This window comes from Schistocerca serialis, chromosome 3, assembly GCF_023864345.2.
Source record: "Schistocerca serialis cubense isolate TAMUIC-IGC-003099 chromosome 3, iqSchSeri2.2, whole genome shotgun sequence".
Classification (NCBI taxonomy): domain Eukaryota; kingdom Metazoa; phylum Arthropoda; class Insecta; order Orthoptera; family Acrididae; genus Schistocerca; species Schistocerca serialis.
Window position 1 is genome coordinate 993,252,817 of NC_064640.1, and position 26,769 is coordinate 993,279,585.

A 26,769-nucleotide genomic window follows, 5' to 3' on the forward strand; every position below is an offset into this window, starting at 1 on the left:
AATACCAGATCCATCACGTTGCCATTTTCTACGCCCACTACAGAGTCATCCACGACACTGAAGTCCAACGAGGCGCGAACATTGACTCAGACCAGTACCTCACACGAGTTCGAGTGAAATTCTCTCTGAAAAGAGTTCACCTAAAAATCTCAGCATCCAAAAAATCGACACATCCAAAATTGAAGAAACCAATATCACAGAAGAATGGGAAAAAAGACCGACGAACAACTGGACTGACTTCTACAGTAAAATTACCAGAAAAGCCAAAGAATTAATCTCACTTAAAAAAAGGCAAAACACTCATGGTGGGACTCAAACTATGATCAAGCTATCATCAATCGCTGACTCGCCTTCCAAAAATACAACAGCAACAAATCAGCAGGAACCATATAACACTTCCTCAACATCCACAAAAGACAAACAGAACCATCAGAAAAACCAAACACAACTACACCTCCAAAAAGCGGAAATCAATTGAAGGCAACTTCGGAAACTACAGCAGCAGAAATTTCTATACAACTTTTGCAAACAAAATTAAAGGTTCCTCACCACAAAATTTGACCTTCAAGAAAAAAATGGAAAACTCGCACTCACCAACCAAGAAAACTGTGAAGAACTGGCATACTAGTTTTCCGATCTCCTTAAATGCCCTGAACACCTGAACGATTCCCACACACATCCCAAAAATACAAAAAACCATATGCCTATCCACCGACACAAGAAGAAATTCAGCTCCACATCAAAAAACGCAAGAACGGAAAGTCGACAGGAGAAGGAGAAGGAGAAGGAATACTGAAAAAACATGGAGCACAAACACTACAGGAAATCACACAGGCCATTCAGGATATCTGGTGAAGTAAAAACCTCCCAGACAACCACTCCACAAAAAACGAACAAATCTTATGTGAATAACTAGCGAGGAATTTCCCTCCTTTCAGTCCCCCATAAAATCATCTCCACGTGTCTCTTACAAAGTGCACAAGAACAAGTCAAACCCTACTAGGTGAATACCAAGCAGAATTCAGACCACACAGATTTGGCACCAAACAAATTATCTATCTGAAATCCACATTGAAAATACTGCGGTGCTGTGCAGATAAAAATATAGTTTTTCACAACTATCAGACAAGATATGGAGGTTATCAGTTTCTACTAATTATGACTGCGTTATTAATTGTTGGTTATATGAGCTTTTATGCCATTTATTGGAGCTACTTTTTGAATGTTGAATAGAAACATCAGATTTTTGCCATATGGAATATTTGAATTCACCTTAAATGTTTATGTTTCGAGCAACAGCAGAACAGCCATCAGAAAAGCTGACAACACCAAGCCAGGTCATGCCTGTCTTCTTGCAGATGTGACAATAACAGTGATCTCAGTAGCAATATTGTATAGCAAAGATAAGCTGCCAAATCACCCACCACTGGAGAAGCTCCAAAATTTTGAATCGCGTCTGGTGAATACACTTTCAAGGTTTCAGTCCGATTAAGACAGTAAAACACAAATAATAGTTGCAGGTATTAATTTATGACATTTCGCTTGCACTCAGTGCATCGATGTATTGCAAGTAATTACACTCTAGCCCTTCAACCTAGTTACAGAAATCCGAATAAGACTCATTGACGTATAATTAGGATATTCCAGCCCTTGCCACCCACAGCTTTGAGACGAAGTTATAGTCACTTCGGAGGTCACTCACAGAACACGTCAGCTACCAGCTAGTATCCTTCCTGGTAGTATAACTGAAACTTGTCAACAACGCAGAATATGTTTGGCAACTCTGTGACCGATGAGTTACTTCCTTGATGGCACAGAACTATCCTACTAAATTTGCTTGATATTATCGTGTTATTTCAATTGGATAATGTGAGGATTTTCTCTCGAGATGTGATATAAGGATATCAGTTAATGCTTTTGAATCCACGAAAGTCGTCCGACACGGGAAATACAACTTGTCTCTTATGTGCCGATTTATATGCCATACTGGCCATTGTGTCAATAAGTAAGCCCCATATCCTGCACCTCTTCGCTAGCCCAGAGGTAATGTGTCAGCCTACCAACTACAAGCTGCTTCCATTCGCAATTCGAGACTCGCTGAACATCAGGTTTTTAATTCTTTTGTAGCACAGCTACAAGCAGGCAGATAAAAACTCGATAAGGGAATAGTAAGACAACGCTCGAGCAAAATTCGTCTTGCTGCTTTCAGTACCCCATAATGTCAGAATGAAGACCCAATGGTACTGCAAAATTCATAATGCCACGTTTGTTTTCTGCCGACATATTTTTCATTGTTGTGAATACATAGTTTTATCTATGAACTGCCACATTTTCATAACACTTGAGTGTGTTGCAGGACATGAAGTAAATACAGACCTTCTCGAAGTCAGAAGTCGGTAATATCCTACTAATTCGTGTTAAAATAGGCACAATCATCTTACAGACACTTAATGCTTTATTTAGATAGACTGCCGTCATAATGTTTCTATAGTAAATTGAATTTAATTTGTATTAGCACAGTGAATATTTTAATTGCATTTTCCATTAGTTTATTGAATGCAATAGTAATTATTAGAAAGAAATTAATCAGCAACAGTATATTCTTTCACAATATCTAAAACAATCTGACAATGCTAAAGTAGTTTACAAATTCTACACCTGTAGAAACCTACAGGGTCAAATGATCTCGTTAAACCAGCGCAGTTTGAAGAGCATTTTCGTCTAGAAATGAGTTGCCTTGGTGGTTGATCGATCAGGAGCAGGAAAGGTAAAATTTTATGAGTATGCGATCAGAGGAACAAATGCCTGAGACATGACTTCCCTATCAATCTTCTGGATACTTTTGTTTCTCAAATCAACAGATTGCATTATCGTGCAGTAGCACACGTGATGTAGTTTTGTCAGTCGATTTTCTTGCACTGCACCCAAAAGGTGTCTCAATTGTTGGCATCAAATTCCAGCTGTGATTGACACATCCTTGGAGAAGGATTCTTAGTGCAAAACACACTTTTGGAGCTATCAGTTGGAAAATATTAGGTTCACACTACACTTTGCTGGAGTTTAGTCTGCTGATAGCACTCAGACCATCATTTCTTCTTAGGAAAAAATGGTTCTAATGGCTCTGAGCGCTATGGGACTTAACATCTGAGGTCATCAGTCCCCTAGAACTTAAAACTACTTAAACCTAACTAACCTAAGGACATAACACACGTCCATGTGCGAGGCAGGATTCAGACCTGCGACCGTAGCTCTTCTTAGGAAATTAACGATAAAGGCATCATAACTCGTCACCAGTGACAGTATTGCATAGAAATGCTCATTGAGCAAAGCTGCAGTGATAATCGCTGTATTCATTTTTGTTGTTTCGGATTAGAGCATGCAATACTCCTACACCTGACTTCTGAAAGTTGCGTGTTGAATGCAAATGTCGCATGATAGTTAAATGGTAATCCATCAGTTATATCAGTTGTTGAGACTTCCTTAATGTGGAAAATTATTCATGCCAGAACGATCTTTGTTAAAACAAGAATATCTTTTTCTTGGCGTATTTTACCCCAAAAGCGCTTGCACTACACACAGTTCAAATCTTTCGAGCTGCCTCCTCTGCATTTACCCTACTATTATACCAAAAGTAAATATTGTGTTGCAGATGTTACACCTTTCTTTTACAACGCTTAACCATAGTTCATGGTTTTAAAGTATGTGATCTCCTATCTTTAACTGCATGATGATAATTAGAACATCAAATTCGAAAATGACAGCTGATACACACACTGACAGCATTGCGCCACGTTCACCTGGGTGGCCCCCAATTTCAGGCGTTGGGTGGCAGTTGGCCGGTGACCGGTAGCCGGTGCACCACGAGGAAACGCTCGAGTGTAAGCTGCTCTGATCAGACACAGCCATGAGCTGTTGTGTGGAATTGTTTCTGGAAGTATTTGTTATTACTGGTGCGTAGAATGTGAAGCGAATTATGTTAGATGTTCTATCGGACTTTAGACGAGGGTCAAAATGTTGTTTAAAAAAACAAATACACTCGGGTGCGAACACGCGATTCTTAAGTTTAGAATGTATGAGCATTACCCCTAGACCACGGGCTCAAACAACACGGCAACATCTCGGAAGTAGCCAACACTTCCTTCTGACACCTCCACATCTTACCGTGTTGCCAGATTGTGCAGATGGGCGGACTTAGCATTGTCAGTGGCGGTCGGTTTTATTGGCCACCTTTAGAGAACGATTCGGACTTAGTCCGTATGCCGGCCGGCGGTCAGTTTTTATGTCTAAGACTGTACATCATTACTAATTTTCTACATTATTCATTACATTGTCATAGTTTTCAAGGTTTTGAGATGAACAATCTGATATAGGACACTTGTGGTCTGTCAAGTCGGAATCTACCTCAAATTGACCTGCAAACACTACCTGAGCTACAGTGCGTGCACATCGTGCAAGATTTTCAGTATTCTCCCACTATCTTCATGCAAGTTGCTTATTGGAAATTTAATGTAGTTCAGTTTTGTGCTGTGACACATTTTTACTGTGGGCTGCCATTTTTGAGTATTCAAGAAAGACATACAAAACTGACATTAAAGGTGTTCCATCTCGAAACCATTCGGAATTGTTCATAAGTCAATTTTTTGCTCAGAATTACAAATAATATCACCCCTCGAAGCATGCGCCTTTCCTCCTGGCTCACCCTGTATGTGTGTCTATATACAGGGTGTCCTACATAACTTTGCCACCTCACATATATTTGCAAAACAAAACAAAACAAAATGTGAAAAAAAGCAATTGACCATGTATGCACCTATGTCAGAGGCTTGCACAGTGAGCAGGAATGCTCACTCTATAAATGTAAACAAAAATCACTTTCAACACAAAGTTAACTACTAATGTCAGATATATGTTTTTTCTACTGAAGTGAATACTAGAGGTACAATTAGTGATGGCCAACTTGTTTTCACTATTCTAAACCTCATACCTTCTGAAATCCATAGACTTTAAACGATGGCAATGGCACCACAGTTTGTGCCGAAATGTGCAGAACAAGTGTTGCCTACAGCTGGCTTCAGGACAGTGCAGCCAACCTGACTTACGCTGTTATAGGGCTACGGCAGAAACTGTGGCACCATTTCCATTATTTGAAGTTTAAGTGTTCCAGAAGGTATGGGGTTTAGAGCAGTGAAAAAAATCCTGCCATCACTAATTGTGCCTCTAGTTTTCATTTCAGTAGAAAAAACATACATGTGCCATTTAAAAACACATAACTATGTGTCGAAAGTGATGTTTGTTTACATTTATGGATTGTGTATTCCTGTCCACTGGTTAATACATATTGATAAAACAGATATCACACTAGACTAATCTGGTAGTGCTCTATTCAATGGGCACGTAAAATTTCACTTTAAAAATAATTTTGTTTGTAACGAGAAACAAACCTTTGTTTTCTGTTGACGCTGGATGTCACTTGAAAGATACGATGAGCACTATTTGTTTGGGCTGACTCCAGCTACACAACACAGTAACAAAATTGCAAATACCTTCTGAAACACCAAAGAAATTTCACCTGATGATTCTTAGGAGAGACACCCCATGTGTGTGTGTGTGTGTGTGTGTGTGTGTGTGTGAGGGAGAGAGAGAGAGAGAGAGAGAGAGAGAGAGAGAGAGAGAGAGAGAAGTAAAATATTCACTGATGAACTGCCAGTTATGATCTTTTCTAATAGATTTGTGCTCATGTGTGCAGGGCAAACAGCAGCATGTATCATGCTGTTGGGCACAGTGTGTTCACATTTTTGGAGGCTATGCTGACCTTTGAACACGTGAGTTAAAATTTCACTGTTAAATATCTATACTTAAATAAAATAAATTTGTGGTTTAGTAATGTAGCATGGGTGATGCAGGATCGAGTAAGCCATCACCCAATTGTCACTGAAAGTGCTAATGTGTGGGCAGCTGTCCAGTTATTTCTTTTACATGTTCTTCTTTAATGGTCTTCACTAAACATCCTACTGTCACATACTGTTAAGTCCTCATTAACCTTCTCTGTAACTGTTGTCTTCAGAGACATTTTTTCTTGGTTACAATATTGACATAATTCTTTGAGGGAAATAATTTTCAAACTGAAAACTACAATCAAATAAAGACAGAAAAATTGCTTCTGCTCATAAAGCATCAGCAGCGGCAGATTATGGTAAAATTAAAAAAGCATTAAATGTTAGGTTTTGAAACTAAGTATATCATTACGGGAGGTAAAAAAAAAAAAAAGATACTTGTTAGAAATGAGATAATGCAAAATCAAACTGGAAAATCAAATGCGTCTCTGGATTAGTGGAGACAACAGAACAAGATGAGATGAAATTTAATACTTTCCTCCTGTGCATCCCTTGATCAAAGGTTCTGAGCTACTGCTATATAATGTAGAAATTATGTACATGAAATTTAGGTACCATTAATTTTGACTCATGGTATCTGTCTTTTTGGCTATGTTATTGCTCATCCATTTGATAAATTAGAAAGAAAAGGCAAAACAGAATTTCCTTTTCTGGCATTTGCTTCGGTTATAATACAAATATTTTCTATTTCTGCTCATTAAATTTCCTTGGGGTCCAGGTTTTATCTGTGCTTTTTGTCAAGTACTGTCCTGTAGATTACTTGAAACAGTATGCTCTGACCATTGCTGTCACACTGTTTTACATAAGGTTTTAGTACTCCATATTCTTTGTGATTCATATTGTAAAACATAGTGTAACTTTTTTGATCTAAATTTTACTCCAAACAATACATTCTGTATGCACTTACATGTCATCATTGTCTAAATGTCTTCTTAAGATGATACAGTCACTTGTAACGTAAAGCATATGTATGACACACACAAAGATTTGTTTCTAAGGGAAGAAGCCAAAAGGTTACAACAGTAAAACACCTTAACTGTGCAACTGCTAGAAATGTCATTACTTCTGACTTCGAAAATTTTCTTTTCTAATCTGATGTATGTATAATGTAGAGCAGAAAGTGCAACACCATTTTGATTGACCTCTTACAAAGGCATTTCTTCAGTATGCGAGGAAGATGCTGATAGTGGTCTGGTGGAAATAAACATAAAGCTGTTCTCAACCTGATGGCTGGTTTGAACACAGCAGTGCTTCATCGTACATGGTGTTCTTGAAGATGATATAGTCTTGCTTTCTTCCAGTCTGGGAAATGGCTAATCTTACCAGTCATATGAGAATTTAGAGCTTAATGTGGAATATAATCCATGGTGTAGCTTGAAAACTCTACCTTCCCCCTTTTCCCCACACTGACAGATGTGAACATCATATTACTAGAGGGTAAAAAAGAAAACTTATGATCAACAGCATAGTATGAGTGAGTTGTGAGTTTTAAATAGGAAAAATTTCACATTTATAGCATCAGCAGAGATGTGAACCATAGGGAGTAGGGCTCAAGAAGCATCAACTTTGATAATCAGCAATATTGTCTTTGTCTTCTAAAGCATGTGGTTTAAAAAAAAAAAAAAAAATTGGCAAACTGTGATAAGATTATGATGATGCTGTCAGATACCTATATCCTTTAATGTAATGTTCAAGCCGATCATAACAGTTACTTTTCTTTATCAAGTAAGTCAATTGTATCAGCACTTAACATTTATGAAAACTGCAGCACCAAGAAACTTAATGTAACTGAAATGGAGTTTGTACTAGATTAGGTGCATGAAGAAAAGTGTAGGATTACAGTACTATACATATCTTTGCTTCTGAAAATTCATTGTAGTGTGAAGCCCTTACATGCTGCAATCAGAGCTTCTAAATGACATGCTATAGAATCAAAGAAGGCCTGGATTTGTTCCTGGGAAACCTCCTTACATGTGTTTGGTATTAAAGTCTTCAAATTGGCAACAGTGGTTGCTGGTAGATTGTGACAAACAAGCTACTGACTAACCATGAACCAGGAATCATTGATGTGTAATGTTTTAGGTGAAAGTGCATGCCAGAGAAGTGATGGTACCATTTACTCTCCAAAGATGATTTGGACATGTCTCACCACAGTTAGCCTGGCTTGTCATGATAAAATATGAGGGCCGTTCAGAAAGTAACCTCCGGTTGATTTAAAAAAATACACCAAGTTAAATAAAAATATTTTAATATATACGTCTTACAACTACATCTTTGCACTATTTTTCTACGTAGTCTCCATAGCGATTGAGGCACTTATCGTATCTCTTCACAAGCTTTGAAATTCCTTCTGCATAAAAATCACCCGCTTGTGCCTGGAGCCAGCCTGTGACTGCATCTTTGAGCTCTTCGTCGTCATCAAACCGCTGTGACCCAAGCCATTTCTTCAAATGCATGAAGAGGTGATAATCACTTGGCGCCAGGTCTGGGCTGTAAGGTGGATGGTTGATAACGTCCCACTTGAAGGACTCAAGAAGGGCCGTTGTTCTGCGAGCAGAGTGAGGACGGGCGTTATCGTGCAAAAAAACGATACCGGAAGTCAGCATACCACGGCGTTTGTTCTGTATAGCCCGTCGTAACTTTTTTATTGTTTCACAGTACACGTCTTGATTAATGGTTGTACCACGTTCCATGAATTCAACCAACAACACCCCTTTGGCATCCCAAAACACCGTTGCCATCAGTTTTCTGGCAGAAAAATCTTGCGAGGCTTTTCTTGGTTTGGTAGGCGAATTTGAATGTGCCCACATCTTTGATTGTTCTTTTGTCTCAGGGTTCACGTACTTAATCCGGGTTTCGTCACCGGTCACGATTCTGTTTAACAATGGTTCTCCTTCGTCCTCATAACGTGACAGAAAGTCTAATGCAGAGGCCATTCTTTGAGTTTTGTGGTGGTCGGTAAGAATTTTGGGCACCCATCGTGCACAAAACTTACGGTACCTCAATCTTCCTGTCACTATCTCGTACAAGAGAGTCTTAGAAATATGTGGAAAACCAGTAGACAACTCCGACATTGAGAAACGTCGATTTTCACGAACTTTTGCATCAACTGTCTGAATGAGCTCGTCAGTCACCAATGATGGTCTACCACTCCTCTCTTCATCATGAACGTTTTCTCGTCCACTTTTAAATAAACGTACCCATTCACGGACAACTCCTTCACTCATAACTCTTGGTCCGTACACGGCACAAAGCTCACGATGAATAGCTGCTGCAGAATATCCTTGGCTGTAAAAAACCTTATGACAGCACGCACTTCACATTTGGCGGGGTTTTCTATTGCAGCACACATTTCAAACTGCCACAAAAACTAAACTAGCGCAGGTACGACGTTCACTCGACCACGGCTTGATGCCGACTGACCTGTTGAGTGCGTGAACGCACAGATGGCGTCACTACTCCCCCCACAACCCGCACTGTGACCAATTGGAGGTTACTTTCTGAACCGCCCTCGTATGATGCGTGGTATTGTCTTAAGCAGGACAGTACCTTGGCCTCTACAACTTTCCTGTTATAGTGGTTGTTGTTCAACTTGTCCTCAGTACACTGGTGTTGATATCATTTGTTGTATCTGGTGATACCTGAAACCAATACACTTGATGTGTTTCTGTTACACTACTCATCATTGTAGGTTGCCAGATTGTGATCACCACTGGTGCATATAACTTGTGTGGTCATCATTGTAGAAACTGAAATATCACAGTATGACAAACCTGTTTCCTAGAGGACATATTCTACCTGATTCAAGCTTACTCACCTGCTGATATCTGAATTTTTCACCATCATAAGGAATCCTGACTGTTGCTTTCACATTTCCACTTACTTGAGGGACACTCTAGTAAAAGGTGCAGCTGGGATTGCACATAGTGCTCTCTCTTTACGGTCGTAATCACTTAATTTGATTTATAATTCATGTTTGGATTAATTTGATTTATAATTCCTGGGTGTTGCAGGATTTATAAAGATTAGTTCATTGAACGTTTGATGACAATCTTAATACACTGGCTTATATGCTCTTTTTGCAATTGTCAGAACTGCTTTTAATTTTAAATGAGTGGAAATTATTAAAGCTAAGTTCAGTAATCATTGATTAGTTGGAGCAATGCGTGCTCAAATTTCCATAGTAATGCAATAAATTGAGTAAATCTTAGTTTCCATGTATGCATCTCTTGTTGTAGATTGATGACAAGTTATTTTATAAATCTCCAAATTTGTTCTCAGATTAGCCTAAGTACTTTCCTAGTTAAAGGATTTAGTAGACTACTATAGCCATAGTAATCAGTGAAATGGGCATAATCTTCTTTTCTGTGCATCTGTATCGAGAGTTGCCATCTGGAAAATTATTGTGCTAAATGCATTCCCTGAAAATTATTCCCAGCAGTTGCTTCATGAACCCACCGGAATAGTAAATGGTTGTGAAAACACACTTGATCTCTTAGCAACAAATAATCCTGAGCTAATAACGAGCATCAAAATGGATACAGGGATCAGTGAACACAGGGTTACCTTAGCGAGACTGAATATTTTAACTCTCAAATCCTCCAAAAATAAAGGAAAAATATGCCTATTAAAAAAAAAAGCAGATAAAAATTCACTTGGAGCCATCTTGAGGGACAATCTCTAGTTCTTCGAAATCAACAATGTACCAGTAAGTGTAGACCAGATGTGGCTTGAATTCAAAGAAATAGTATCAACAGCAGTTGAGTGATTAATAACAAATAAATTAACAAACAGTGGAGCTCTTAGTACACAAAGTGGGTCAGAACACTGTTGCAGAAACAATAAAAAAAGCATGCCAAGTTTGAATGAACACAAAATGCCCATGATTGGCGATCTTCTCCAGAAGCTCAGAATGTAGCACAGATTTCAATACTAGAAGCTTATAATAGTTTGCACAACAAAACTTTGTCTCAAAACCTGGCAGAAACCCCGAGAGATTCTGTTCATACATAAAGTATAATAGAGGCAAGACACAATCAATGCCTTCTCTGTATGATAGCAATGAAAATACTATTGATGACAGTGTTGTTAAAGCAGTGTTACTAAACGACAGCCTTCCAAAATTCCTTCACCAAAGAAGACAAAGTAAATATTCCAGAATTCAAATCAAGAACAGCTGCCAACATGAGCAACTTAGAAGTAAATATACTCAGAGTAGTGAAGCAACTTAAATCACTTAATAAAAGCAAGTCTTCCAGTCCAGACTGTATACCAACCAGGTTCCTTTCAGAGTATGTTGATGCAATAGCTCGATACTTAACAACCGCACGCTCGACAAAAGATCTGTACCCAATATTCAAGAAAGGCAGTAGGAGTAATCCACTAAATTACAGGTCCATATAATTAACATTGATATGCAACAGGATTCTGGAACATATACTGTGTTCGAACACTATGAATTACCTCAAAGAGAATGGCCCATTGACACACAGTCAACACTGATTTAGAAAACATTGTTCTTGTGAACACACCTAGCACTTTACTCACATGGAGTGTTGAGTACTATTGACAAGGAATTTCAAATTGATTCCATATTTCTAGATTTCCAGAAGGTTTTTGGCACTGTACCTCACAAGTGGCTTGTAGTAAAATTGTGTGCTTATGGAATATTGTCTCAGTTATGTGACTAGATTCATGATTTCCTGTCAGAGAGGTCACAGTTCATAGTAACTGACAAAAAGTCATTGAGTAAGACAGAAGTGATTTCTGGTGTTCCCCAAGGCAGTCTTATAGGCCCTTTGCTGTTCCTTATCTATATAAATGATTTAGGAAACAATCTGAGCAGCTGTCTTAAGTTGTTTGTAGGTATTGCTGTCATTAATCGTCTTGTAAAGTCATTAGGGGACGTAAACAAATTGCAAAACAATTTAGAAAAGGTATGTGTATGGTGCAAAAATTGGCAGTTTACCCTAAATAATGAAAAGTCTGAGGTCATCCACATGGGTGCTAAAAGGAATCCATTAAACTTCAGTTACATGAAAAATCAGTCATATCTATAGATCATAAGTTCAGCTAAATATGTCAGAATTACAATTACGAACAACTTAAATTGGAAAGAACACACAGGAAATGTTACGGGGAAGGCAAACCAAAGTGTGTGTTTTATTCTCAGAACACTTAAAGGTGCAACAGATCTACTAAAGAGACTGCCTGTCCTCTTTTTGGAGTACTACTGTGCAGTGTGGGGTCCTTACCAGATGGGATTAACAGAGTACTTTGAGAAAGTTCAATGAAGAGCAGCACATTTTGTATTATTGAGAAATAGGGGAGAGAGTGTCACCGACATGATACAGGATTTGTGTGGAGATCATTAAAACAAAGGCGTTTTTTGTTGCGGTGGAATCTTCTCATCAAATTTCAATCTCTCCAACTTTCTGCTCTGTATACGAAAATATTTTGTTGATGCTGGCCTACATAAGGAGAAATGATGATCATAACAAAATAAGGTAAATCAGAGCTCGCACAGAAATATATAGGTGTTCATTTTCTCTGCACACTGTTTGAGATTGGAATAATAGATAATTATTGTGAAGGTGGTTTGATGAACCCTCTGCCAGCCACTGAAGTGTGATTTGTATAGGATCCAAATAGATGTAGATGTAAATGTAGATATAGAAGGTAAATGAGTCACGAGGGTGATACCCAGGCCCACATTCATGCGCGAGCTATCTAGGCTGCAGCCTAAGGACCCACACCACAAAATTTAAAATAAAACAGTCTTTGTTTTAATGCCATGGCACAAGATCCCTTATTATTATTAATAACATACAAGCAAAATCAACAATAGAAAATACAAGATGGAATAATGACAATAGTATGAAAATGATAGATTGCTACTCGCCATAAAGCGAAGGTGTTGAGTCACAGACAGGCACAACAAAAAGAGTACTAAAAATGTTATCTTTTGGCCAGAAGGCTTTCTTCTGAAGTAGACAATGTAAAGTCACACATTCATGCAAACACAGCTCTCACAGACGTGACCTCTGTGTCTGGCTGCCAAGTCCAGACTGCGAGCAACTGCGCATTATGGGAGAATCAATATGGGTGGTGGGGGTAAAGAGGAGGTAGGGGCACGAAGGGGAAGGGGAGGGAGAGGAAGAGCAGCGTATGGGTGGGGGGACAGTTAAAGTGCTGTATGCAGGGATGAGGTGGAGAGAGGGTAGGGCAGCTAGGTGCAGTCAGTAGGTTAGATGGAAAGTGGGTGTTGGGGGCACGGGGAGGGGCGAGTAGAAAACGAGAGAAGTAAAAGGACTGTGGGTGCACTTATGGAATAGAAGGCTGTGGAATGGGAATGGGGAAGGGGGTAGGTGGGTGAAGGACAATGACTAACGAAGGTTGAGGCCAGGAGGGTTATGGAAATGTAGGATATATTGCACAATTCAGAAGAACTGGCATCAGTAGAAAGAATCCGTATGGCACAGGCTGTGCGGCATTCATTAAAATGAAGAACATTGTATTGGGCAGTATGCCCAGCAACTGCATGATCCAGCTGTTTATTAGCCAGTTTGTCAGTGGCCATTCATGGGGATAGACAGTTTGTTGGTTGTTATGCCCACATAGAACGAAGCGCAGTGGTTGCAGCTTAGCGTGTACACTTAAGTTAAGAAAAAACAGGACACCTTGAATGACTAGAGATAAGATGTTCATATTCACAGGTCATGTACATTAGTATATTCTGCAGAAATGATTAGCATTTGAACCGCATCGGCCCGCATGCTCGAGGCTGACGGAAGACTGTAAAACGTGACAGGGATGGGTCAGGTCGCACCACCCACTGACAAGGTCGACATCTCATCCGAATGGCATTGTGAGACAGATCTACATCCTCCCCAGCTCTGGTGTAACAATGGAACAGTGTAATACATCATACACTATCAGGGGTGACAGTCTGTTGCCGTCTATCATAGCACGAGTTACATGCGCACTCTCCACTTCTCCATCTACCTTTGACGAATATGGACAAACGTGCTAGACAGCAGTGGTGGATGGAATGATATTGCTGGGCACAGGAATGGCATCAAATAGGAGAAATCCAAGTTATTTTGGTGTGAAAATGATTGCCACATTTTGGTTCACCACTGATGGCCACATTTTGGTTCACCACAGACAGGGAACAGCATCATAGTGACTTCATTCACACAAGACATACAGTGCCAACTAAAGGCCTTTTGATGTGGGGTTCTGTTGGGTACAATCACAAATCACAGTTGGTGCATGTGCTGGGTACTATGACCAGTATGGTTTAAGTGAATGACATCTTGCAACCCTTAGCCAGACTATTTCTGCACAACACCACAGACACCATTTTTCAACAATACAGTGCATGGCCACATTTGATGCACAAACACATGCCTTCTTGGTGTCACAAGGTGTCAGCCTTTTGCCCTGGCCTGCCAGATCACCAGACTTGTCATGAATCAGAAATGTTTGGGATATGGTGAAATGATCAGTGCAGCACTGTAACCCAATGCCAACCACCACAGATGAACTTTGTAACCATGTAATGCAGCATGGATGGCTATACCACAGGATGCCATTCACACCCTATACTCATCAATGCCATCATGCACGGAACAAGTTATCAGGGCCCATGGGGGATCCAGTGCGTACTCAGCAACAGGACACATGCTGAACCAAGGTGACTGAAATGCTAATCATTTCTGTAGAACATACTAATGTACATGTCCCGTAAATATGAACATCCTCTCTCTAGTCATTGAAGGTGTTGTTTCTTTCTGGGCATGATTGTAGATCACATGACTGGTTTCACAGGTAGCTCTGCCTTTGATGGGATAGGTGATGCTTGTGACTGGACTGGAGTAGGAGGTCATGGGAGAATGTATGGGACAGCTCTTGCATCTTTGTCTATTACAGGGATATTAGACATGAGGTAAGGTTTTGGGAGCAGGGGTTGTGTAGGGATGGATGAGAGACTTTTATAGATTCAGTGGGTGGCAGAATACCACTGTAGGGGGGGGGGGGCAGGATAGTGTGTAGGACATTCCTCATTTCAGGGTATGATGAAATGTAGTCAAAAGCCTGGCAGAGAATGTGATTCAGTTGCTTCTGTCTTTGGTGGTACTGAGTCATGAGGGGAATGCTCCTCTGTGGCTGGATGGTGGGACCTTGGGAGGTGGTGGGTGGCTGGAGAGTTAAGACATGGGAGATCTCTTTCTGGGAGGGTAATTATGGACTCCAAAGGCCTCAGTGCGACTCTTGGTATATTTTGAGAGGGGCTGCTCATCACTACAGATGCGATGGCCATAGGTGGCTAGGCTGTATGGAAGGGACGTCTGGGTATGGAATGAGTGGCAGCTGTCAGAGTGGAGGTATTGCTGGTATTTTGTAGGTTTCTTATGGACAAAGGTACTGATATAGCCATCTTTGAGGTAGATGTTAACATTGAGGAAGATGGCTACCAACCCCTCCCCACACCCCCATTCTACCTCCTGTTTTATTTCAGTTCACGCTCATTAATCTAACCTGATGTAGACACTTCTGCTGTCCCTCTTCTTCATTCATATCCGCCCACGTACGTGCAGTCCACATTACAATCTTTTTATTTAGTCTTTGACCTCATTGTGTTATCATGTCGATTTCAGTTCATTTTTGCCTTTCCCTATACTTCTACTCCCACAGGTTTATCTTGTGTCCCCATATTTAATCTGTTCTGCTTTTTTTTTATTTTTCCCACATATTTTTGTACATTTTTTTCTCATGTATTTTTATATTATTTATGTATTTTTACACGTTTTTGTCCTCAACCATGGATCCTTGCTCCTTCCATTTGCACAAATACCGAAAAGTTTTCTTATCCCTAGCCAGCACTCAGTCCCATATACTGTTCCTATGTTGTTGTTTGGCTCATAGTCGCCCCAAATGGCCTTGCCACCAAATTACCTATCTCTGGCTGCAATCCTTCCTTCAACAATGACCTCCACCTGTTCAGATTTGGGCAGTCCATAACTCTCACCAACATAAAGAAACCAGAACCTAAACAGACCCGAAACTCAATTGTGAACCTTTTGCCCAAGCCTTAACCCCACAGAAGTAAAAGTCCTTTTGCAAAAGCCTTACCTTTTGCCCCACTCCCAAAATCAGTCATGCTGGGTTTATTAAAGGCCATCTCTCTTTTTTTCCTGATCCCTACAGTGCAAAAACTTTTTAACCACCAACCCTACCAAACAGACCCAACCTAAGACCAATGTTGAACCCTGCCTGACTCAGTGCACTCCTCCTTCCAACTGTGCAACTGTGATCCACTCCCCCCCCCCCCCCCCCACTGTCCCCAGATCACCCCCTTTTAACTTTCTAGAATTTCTTAACCTTGAATCTTATTTAATCATTATTCCCCAAACTGCAAGCTAACCTTACATCTGCTGAAAGGACTGCACTCCACCACCTAAAATCTGATCCTGAACTTATTATCCTATCTGCTGACAAAGGCTCCACAACTGTGGTTTTGAGCCTTAAGTATTGCCTGGCTGAAGGACTTCACCAGCTGTCAGATTCATCCACTTAAAACCCTTCCAGAAACCCATTCCAGAAATCCAGCAGGATCTCCAATCTCTCCTCAAATCCTTAATCCCATCCCAGAACTTCTCTGCAGAGTCTATCTCTATCCTTGTTCCTACATTCTACATGCTTTCTCAAGGCCATAAACCCAACCTCCCAGGACACCCTGTTGTGGCCTGTTACTGTGCCCCCACTGAAAGAATCTCTGCTCTTGTAGACCAACACCTTTAGCCTATTACTCACACCCAGCCCTCCTACGTAAAAGATACCAACCATTTTCACCACTGACTCTCCACAGTTCCTGTCTCTTTATCATGTGGTGTCCTGCTTGTCACTGTTGATGCCGCCTCCCTTTACACTAGCATCCCCAATGCTCATGACCTAGCCACTATTGAACATTACCTTTCCTAATGCCTGATTGATTCTGAACCTAGAACCTCCTTCTTCGTCGCCATGACCAACAACATCCTCATCTCAATTACTTCACCTGTGAAGGCATCACCTGCACACATATCCAGGGTGCGGCAGTGGGCACCTGCATGGCACCATCCTATGTCAAGCTATTGATGGACCATCTAGAGGAATCCTTCTTAACCACCCTGAATCCCAAATCTCTCACCTGGTTCAGATTCATTTGTGACATCTTCATGATCTGGATTGAAGGTGAGGACACTATCCACTTTCCTCCAGAACCCCAACACCTTCTCCCCAATTCACTTCACCTGGTCTTCCTCAGCCCAACAAGAAACATTCCTCGATGATGATCTCCACCTCAAAGATGGCCACATCAGTACTTTTGTCCATATAAAACCAAACAACTACCAACAATATATCAACTTCAACTGCTGCCATCCATTTCGTACCAAGAAGTCCCTTCCATACAGCCTAGCCACCTGTGGCTGTTGCAGCTGTAGTGATGAGCAGTCCCTCTCGAAATATATCAAGGGTGTCACTGAGGCCTTCACAAATCGTAATTACCCTCCCAGCCTTGTACAGAAACAGATTTCCTGTGCCTTATCTTTCCAGTCACCCACTACCTCCCAAAGTCCCACCATATGGCCACAGAGAAGCATTCCCCTCATCACATTATCTGCCAGGGTTTAGACTACCTCTTGTTGTGCCCTGAAATGAAGAATGTCCTCCCCACTACCCTCCCCACCTTCCCACAGTGTTATTCCACCCCCCCCCCCCCTCACACTGAACCTACACAATATCCTCGTGCATCCCTACACAACCCCCTTTCCCAGCTCCTTACCTCATGGATCGTGTCCCTGTAATAGAGAGAGCTGCAAGACTGCTCCATAGATCCCCCCACCAATACCTATTCTAGTTTGGTCACAACTCTCATCAAAGGCAGGGATACGTGTGAAACTATTCATGTGATCTACAAATTAAGCTGCAACCACTGTGATTCTTTCTACATGGGGATGACAAGCAGTAAGCTGTCTGTCCACATGAATGACTGCCCAGAAACTGTGGCCAAGAAACAGCGGAACCACCCAGTTGCAGACCATACTGTCCAATGCAACATTCTTCATTTTAATGACTGCTTCACAGCCTGTGCCATATGGATCCTTTCTACCAACACCAGCTTTTCTGAATTGCACAAGTGGAAACCTGCCCTGCATTATATTCTGTGTTCCTGTAGCCCTCCTGGCCTCAACCATCATTAGTTATTGTCCTTCACCCACCTATCCCCTTCTTTTCCACAAGTGCACCCACTTTCTTTTTACTTCTCTCCTTTTCACTCCACTCTCTGCCGAACAACCACCCCCTCTCCCTCCACCCTTCATCTGCACCTAACTGCCCTACCCTCTGTCCACTTCATCCCAGCATACAGCACTTTACCATCTCCCAGCTGTTCCCTGCTCTCCAGCCTCCTCTTAACCCCCACCACCCAGATGGCTTCTCCCATCATTCACAGTTGCGCAGTCTGGTCTCGATAGCCAGACAAAGTGATCACAAGTTTGTGAATTGAACTATATATCTGTGTGTGTGTGTGTGTGTGTGTGTGTGTGTGTGTGTGTGTGTGTGTGTGTGTGTGTTTATTTCAGAAGAAGGCCTTCTGGCCAAAAGCTTACATGTTTAGTACTCTTTTTGTTGTGCCTGTCTGTGACTCTCAACATCTCTGTGATACGGTGAGTAACAATTTATTCTTCTCATAACATATATGCAATTATTTTATATGGGCTTACTAGACTGAATTCAGTGGACAGCTGATACAAATTAATCTTTTGAGCACCAGTGGTTTCTGCCTCGAATCAGCATTTTATTAATTTTATTTTGAAGTACCAATGCCTTTCACATGAAACCACTAATGCTATTGCGAGACAGATATCTTGTGGTACACTGAGGTACTTCTACAAATGTAGTGCACTGTAGCAGTCATTTACAGCTTTCAAGGCAACAAGTGACATTTTTGGACAACTGATTTATCTTGTAAGGTACATAATCAATTTGAAATGTAGGTGCAAACCAATTAGCCATTAGCATTATTTAAAACTTACTTTCTAAGGCTGATTATTCAGGAAATTATTGCATTTGTATTACATATAGGTAAAATTTGCATGAGAGATGCAGTCCTTTTGTTACATCACAGTTGCCTAACAAGCACTTTTGTTTAAAGGTACAATAAGTTATTTTTAAAGCTGAAATACTGATTTTTGCAGGGACATTAATCTTGAATTTTTCTTACCTCAAAAAGTTGTTGTTCATATTAATATATCATTTTGAATAACTTAATAAAGTCATTTCTGATCATTTTATTAATCACATCACTTCATTAAATTGTTAATTGTATAACAAAATTTCATACAATTAAATAATAAACTTTAAATATTGTGTTACATGTCTCAATTTGAAAACTACTCTGAAATGCTATTTCTGCAGATCAGTTCTCAAAAAATAGCATCTGGTAGACCCTCACCACAGATTCAGCTTGTGGGGTTACTGATCTTAAATATGAGCCCGGTGCTGCAGAACTTTATTTTTAGCAGTTTAAAAGTTTTTTCCCTACTGGGATGCTGAACGTGCTAGTCCATTTTAGTAATTTGGAATAGTAAGAAGAAGAAAAGTGATTAGCTAGGATTACATTTATTCCATCTGAACTAAAAATAAAATAGTAAATGTTGAGAATTTTTATGGAGCTGCAATATAGCATGACGCAAAGTATTGCTTATGGAAAGTGCACTTTCTCCTCAAAATTGTAATTTCCATCATGTGGAATTAAGGTGTAATTGTGTTGTCTGCATAGTCTGCAGAAGGTTTTTACTTGGCTCTTTACCACAGCTCACTTAACTCGGACAACCTGTTCGTGACAAATTGCACTTCTTGACTTTTTTCCCAGAATGTCATGATAAAACCACTGTACACTCCAGACTGACAAAGTGTGAACAATGTCTGCTTCCTGCCAGCTGTCACCAAATATTCTTGGTACATTCAAGGGGCTACTAAAACTACAATAGGCTATGGTATTGAAACTGATCATTTGTATAAACAAATCTTATAAATTAAAACCATTTGTATCCTGACCATTGAAGGATACTATGCTTCTGATGCACAACATCCACAAACTAGAATGTAAGTCAATTACAGAGAAATAAATCCAGTGTCACACACTCTTTAATTCTTCACTTATCATACGAAACAAACACATCACCACACCATACACACACACCAATTAGTCACCTACCCTCATCATACAGATTTAAGACACAATTCTCGTACACCATGTGGAACAAGACCATTGTGAGCAGAACTAGGAAATCGTTTTCAATTATGTGGGTGAAGAACCCTTCAGGTTCTCTCAGCCAATAATACCACATGGCTCTTTCTTCCTTTGAATAATACATTTCATTCTGTACTAAAATTTTTATTTTCTTATGTAATGTCCAGATTTTAAAAATAATGAAAGAAATTTTCATTATCCCCAAGTTAGTGTAACTCTTCATCCATTCTTACTCCTCATAAACATCATTTGCAATAGCAGACCCATTGTCATGTGTGGATGCAGGCATTGTCATGCATAGCTTTACTCCAAATAAAAATAGTGATGGATAAAAAATAAAGTATGAATTTGATTGTTCAGCCAAAGTAAGAAAAACTGAATGTTCTGCTACAATATTTAGAGAGTGCTGTAGTATAATGGTGTCTTTGTGACTGTATTTATAGCTAATTAATTTTTTTATTTGCTTGTTTCTGTCACTTCTCCATTACTGCCGCATCTATTAGCTAAATATAAGTTTCCTTTCATTCACTGTTCAACAAACAGCATCTTGAACAGTTTATTCCCCTTCACTTTTGTCCACAAACATAACACCTGGCATGTTAATGTAGATGATTTGTGGAAATTATATTGGTTTTCTGTTTCTAGCAACACATTGAGAAAGCATCAGAAGCGTTGAAACAGTGTATGGCAGTGTGTAATAGGTATCGCAGGAAGAATACTATAACTGAATCAATTGGAAAGATGGTGAAGAAACCTAATTATGATTTATACACAGCAGGTGTGTGTCTTTGCTTAATTTTTCATTTAATAAATTAGTTCTTATCAGTGTTGTTTGATTTTAGTGTATAATTTTAAACTATAATACTCATTTTCTGCCTTTTGTGGTATTTTCAGAAGAGGTCCATGCTGAATTATGTTACGCAGAAGCTTTACTGCTGAAGTCATTGCTTACATTTGTAGAAGATGAAACATTAGTTAGTTTTATCAAAGCAGGCATTAAAATAAGATCCTGTTATAACTCATACAAGTAAGTCTTAATCTTTGGTAACATAACAGCTTTTTAATATGGTTCTTGATTTTGCTGAATAGATATGTTTTTCATAGCACTAGAATCTGCGCTGTGTAGAGAAAGTAGAAGCCATAATTAACCAGTTATGTCCCACTACATTATCATATTTTCAAATCATATTAACATATCAAAATAACAGTGTTTTACAGATGAATTATTTATTGTTTTTTGTCAAGTCATCATCAGTTACTTAACACATTGCCTGGGAAAAAAAGTGAAACACCCTGAAGACATGGTCAGATATCAATGCAGCTTCTTATGCTAATACACCATTGCTGTGTATGTAAATGATTAGAGTTGAAGTTCTGTGTGATAAATAGAACAGTGGCAATGTTACCTTCGTGTTGCTAAAAAGTATGACAGGATATGTAAAGGCATGAATGGCATCGGATGGTGAGTGATGACCGTGAAGGACATACGTGTCACGTACACATGCGAGACAGCATTATCAGCAAGTGACAGGGTTCGAAAGGGTCTTCATTACGGGTCTCCATTTGCCCATGTGGGACTGTATGGGGACTTGAGGACAAACATACTTGTTGTCAATGTGTGATCAACCATGTCTGAAAATCACAAGGTCCCTCAGGGACTCGGCATTCATTTTCTGGATACAGGCTCGATGTCCCTGGGGTTCCTGAGCTCAGGACTGGTAAGCGCCGCCAGTCCACTGTTACCACAAGCTCTGGGCCTGCTTCAGTGACCACTGTGTAGCATATCAGTGGCATGTTGTATGGCACAGGTGATGGGGATCTTGGCTTGACCTCCTGGATCGCGAGAATGGTTAAAACCTCTCTAAAAAAAACCTGAATCTTGAGTTGTGCTGTGGACCAATGAGATGCGTGGCTGTTGAGGTGGAACAGTCATAGTGGGCAACCTCGGGGAACATTGCCACACCTCAGTTGTATAAGCCTTACACAGGCACATGAGGCTCTGTCTGAATGGACCCTTATTTCCCTAGCTGCTTATGGGACTGAGATGGAACCCTCGAAATTAACTACTTCTCTTCTGAGCAGAAAGGGTGGGCTGCTGGTAGGTACTAACACCCAACTAACACCCAGTCTAAGAAGAGGGCTCATATAGCCAATCATCCTGATCCAGGGATTGTACAGAGTTCTTCAGTATACAGTAACTGTGGTGTCACCGCCAGACACCACACTTGCTAGGTGGTAGCTTAAATCGGCCGCGGTCCATTTAGTACATGTCGGACCCGCGTGTCGCCACTGTGTACTCGCAGACCTAGCGCCACCACCAAGGCAGGTCTCGTGATACGAGAGAGCACTCGCCCCAGTTGTACGAGAACTTAGCTACCGACCAGATGTACGAAGCCTTTCTCTCTCATTAGCCGAGAGACAGAATAGCCATCAGCTAAGTTAATGGCTACGAACTAGCAAGGCGCCATTTGTATCAGTGCCTATAGCTTACAAGTATTCAAGAGAGATGTATTCCAAGGACTAATAAAAAGATAAGTAATAAGCATCTACATACTTTTCTTCTTATTCATTTATAAGTTCTCATGTTCCAGACTTCACGCCCGTCTGCGTTAGCCTTGCGTGCCCTATCGGCTACAGCTTTAGTCTAGCGTGCATTTTCAGCCATCTCAACTTCACGGTGTCGGCCCAGCTACCGACACAACAGTAACAGAATGCATGTTGCTGGTCAGAATGTGTTTTTGATTGTGGAGTGAAAAGAGGGCAGCTTTGATAAGGTTTTACCTTTTTATATTTGTGAAGGTTTGTAGAGCATTGCAGGTACTCTGAAATCAGTTAAGTGATTGCATAACGGAACACTGTTGGTTGAAACTGCTAGTTCCCAACTAGTCACCAACCTTCAGAAAGCTAAGTGCTTTGGAGAGTGTACTGTAGGAACAGAGCTCCACATCACCTTGAAACATAGCAAAGGGGTTGTGACCTATAAGAGATCTGGTCAACATTCCTAAGGATGAATTGAAGGATGAGTGGGCTCAGGGAGGGATTGCTTATGTGCAACACAATATATTGAAAAGGGTGGATGGGGATCTCATAAAATATTACTCCAACTGTACCATCAGTAGCATGAAACTCCCAGAGCATATCAAGGCAGATTTCCTTTGTCTAAGTGTATGGCCATATTCCCCAACCCAGTGTGCGGTTTTCAATGCCAGCACTTTGGGTGCATCCCCATAGGATGTAAGGGTGAAGCCACTTGTGGGGAAATGTGGCAAGGCCGCCAGTGATGGAGTTAGTTGCTTCTCCCCTCTGAAGTGTGTAAATTGATCTGGGGAGCACCCTGTCTGGAGAAGGGATTGCAGTGTTTTCCTTGAAGAATGAAAGATACAGGAGATAAAGACATTAAAATGCATCCCATATGGTGAGGCCAAGAAGATCTAGAAGGCCATGCAGCCTCCCACATTCACTACATCATTTGCTTCAGCCCTTAAAAAGTATCTTTCAACAGCCAGTGCACCTATGCAAATGTAGGTTGCTAGTATCTTCACTAATACCTGTGTTTGTCAGTGCACATGTGAAGCTGCAGTTGTTTCAGAGCCCATAGTTCTCCCGAGAATATAAGATAAAGCAACAGTTGCCACCACTGTGGACTTTTCAGTATGTCCAAAGACAGAGCCTGGTAAAAAAATCCAGCACTGCCTCCACTATTGTTGCAGTGCTTCAGAGCAAATGGACTACGAAGTCTACCTGGGGCACCCATCTTGCCCCAAGCCTCAAACTCCACCCACTGTGGGGTCACCGCCGCGGTGGAAGGACAGGGTGAAAGTTCAACCCCTGTGATAAATGGCTCCCATACTACAGTGGAACATGAATGATTTCAGGAATCGTGTGGAGGAACTGCAACTTCTGGCACAGGAACAACCCCTGTGCTTTTGTTTACAGGAAACACATTTCAAGGCCACTGATGCCCCTGTGCTAAGGGATTATATCCTCCATTGAAAGGATCACTTGACTGGGGAAAGAGCCAAGGAAGGAGTTGCTATGCTTGTCAATAACACACACCACTCCTCTGCTGTTCCTTGGTTGCTGGCCTACAAGCAGTAGCTGCACAGTTCATGTGAGTCAGAAGATCGCTATCTGCTCAGTTTACCTACCTCTACAGGATGCAATAGACTGTGAGGCTTTCACAGGCGTTATTAAGCAACTTCCCAGCCCATTTCTCCTACTGGGTGATTTCAATTTCCATAATGTATTATGAGGCTCAAACTATACTTTTCCGTGGGGTTGAGTCTTGGAGAACTTCACGATGCCTCAGGAGCTGTGCATCCTCAACACAGGCAGTCCCACTTATTTCTCAGTTGCTACTGTGTCATCCTCAGCATTGACCTCTCTTTCTGCACTCGAGCCCTTGCAGGCTCAGCACAGGGGGAAGCAACTGATGACCTTCATTCCAGTGACAACTTCCCACTGTGGATCCGCCTACTTAATGGAGGATTGGTTGAACAGAAGCCACTGAAATGGATGGTCAGCAGAACTAAATGGACTCTGTTCAGCCAGCTGGCTGTGTTTGAACACCATGAAAGTGTCCAGGAACGGGTGGACCACATCACACAAGTGATCCATCATGCCCATGACTTCTCCATCCCAAAGTCCTCAGGTCATCTTATGAGGCAACCTGTACCTTGGTGGACAGATGATTGCCATTCAGCAATCCGGGACAGGCATGTGGCACTTCAATGTTTTAAATGCTGCCCAACAGCAGACAACCTCATAGCCTTCCGAGTCGTGAGATCCGAGGCTCAATGTGTAATTAGGAGAGCGAGAAAAGGTCGTGGTAAGCGTTCCTAGACAGTATCGATGGTTCCACCTGTTCTGCGAATGTATGGGAAGCCATCCAGAGGATTTCTGGTAAACAGTTGTTTACCAATAGCAGCAGTGCTGAAACGAGGGTGTCTCCCAACAATGCCCAGAGACATCGCTCAGACACTGGCAGAGTATTTTGCAAAAACTACTGACATTTTGCTGCTACCATGTGACTGTAGAGAGGGAAAAGCTGGAATTGGGATCCAACACTTCTGAGTTCTACAACTCCCCTTTCTCCATGTGGGAGCTGGAATCTGCCCTGTCTGAGACACTTGACACTCAGTCACAACTTAATCTGGCACTTCGTGCTTCGACATTTGCCTACAGTGTCAAAGGAAATTCTTCTCAAATGTTTTAATTTGACATGGCAGGAAGGTCACTTCCCCAACTCGTGGAGAGGTAATTTTGATACATCTTCTCAAACTAGGAAAGGACTGCATGTGTCCTAGTAGTTATTGGAGTATTGCATTAACGAGCTGTGTAGGAAAGACCGTAAAGCAAATGGTTATCCGTCATGTGGTCTGGTTGTTAGAGACCAGGCGTCTCCTTAGCCGGTCTCAGTGTGCATTCCAGAGATTTTGTTCCACTGTCAACAATCAGATCCTGCTAGAATTGGCTGTTCAGCAGGCTTTCCTACATAAACATCACTGTATTGGCATATTCTTAGATATCAACAAGGCATATAACACAACTTTGAGACAAAGTAATCTCATGCAACTGCATCAGTGGGGCTTTCATGGCCACCTCTCCATCTTCTTTCCTGTCTCAGTGATTTTGTAGGACCTGAGTTGGTGACACACTGTCAGATCATTTTGAGTGGGAGAATGATGTTCCTCAGAGCGGTGTTTTAAGTGTTACCCTCTTTTCCATAGCCATAAACAGTACCATGTCAATGGTAAGGAGTCCACTACCTTGCTCCTTAATTGTGGACAATTTTGCTGTTTCTTGTTCCTCCTACAGTGCTGCAACAGTGTCCTGTCAGTTGCAACCTACAATGTGGCAGAGTGGGCTGCAAAGACAAAGACAGGTTTTCGGTTTTCTGCAGAGAAAAAGAGAGAGAGAGAGAGAGAGAGAGAGAGAGAGAGGGGGGGGGGGGGGGTGAGAGTGGTTGGGGTGTGTGTGTGTGTGTGTGTGTGTGTGTGTGTGTGTGTGTGTGTTTCATTTTAATCATTCTCATCATATTTTTGATGTACCTGAGTTGCATATGAGAGACACCATTCTACTCCAAACTGTTGTGGTTACCACCTGCTGGACATTAGCTGGAACCCTGAAGGCACTGAATAACGTCAAGTTCATTAGCCACAGGCCTTGGGGAGCAGACAGGGCATGTCTGCTCCAGTTTTATAGGGCTTTTGTGCATCTATTGCTAGACTATGACTGCACAGTGTATGGGTCAGCAAGGCCATCTTGCCTGAAGATTATTGATGCTATCCACCATGAGGGGGCTTAGGCTAACTGTAGGTGTTTACAGGACCAGCCCATACCCAGCCTCTGTGCTGAGGCTATCTTTCTGCTGGGTACCAGGGCACGTGGGTATTGCGGGGAATGAAAGGGCAGGTCTAGCAGCCAGGGTGGTGTGTTGTGATCCTTAGTTATTTCAGCGTGTTATCCCTCTGCATGTTGAGATCCAGAGTCTTGCATTGGTGGGAGGATGGGTGGCTGGAAGAGACAGACAATAAGCTCTTTCTAGTAAAGCCCACAACATGGCCACGGCAT

The 26,769-nt window shown here is 41.2% G+C and overlaps 1 protein-coding gene across 6 annotated transcripts in view; it reads left to right on the plus strand.

The window, feature by feature from the left end:
- LOC126471441 (tetratricopeptide repeat protein 39B-like) overlaps nucleotides 1-26,769 on the plus strand; it is a 318,277-nt gene that overhangs the window by 227,300 nt on the left and 64,208 nt on the right. For all 6 annotated transcript variants that reach the window (XM_050099614.1, XM_050099612.1, XM_050099617.1 and 3 more), the window contains exons 5-7: nucleotides 5,747-5,822; nucleotides 20,842-20,974; nucleotides 21,091-21,223. In XM_050099614.1, coding sequence (XP_049955571.1) covers nucleotides 5,747-5,822; nucleotides 20,842-20,974; nucleotides 21,091-21,223 — 342 coding nt within the window. The remainder of the gene's footprint in view (nucleotides 1-5,746; nucleotides 5,823-20,841; nucleotides 20,975-21,090; nucleotides 21,224-26,769) is intronic.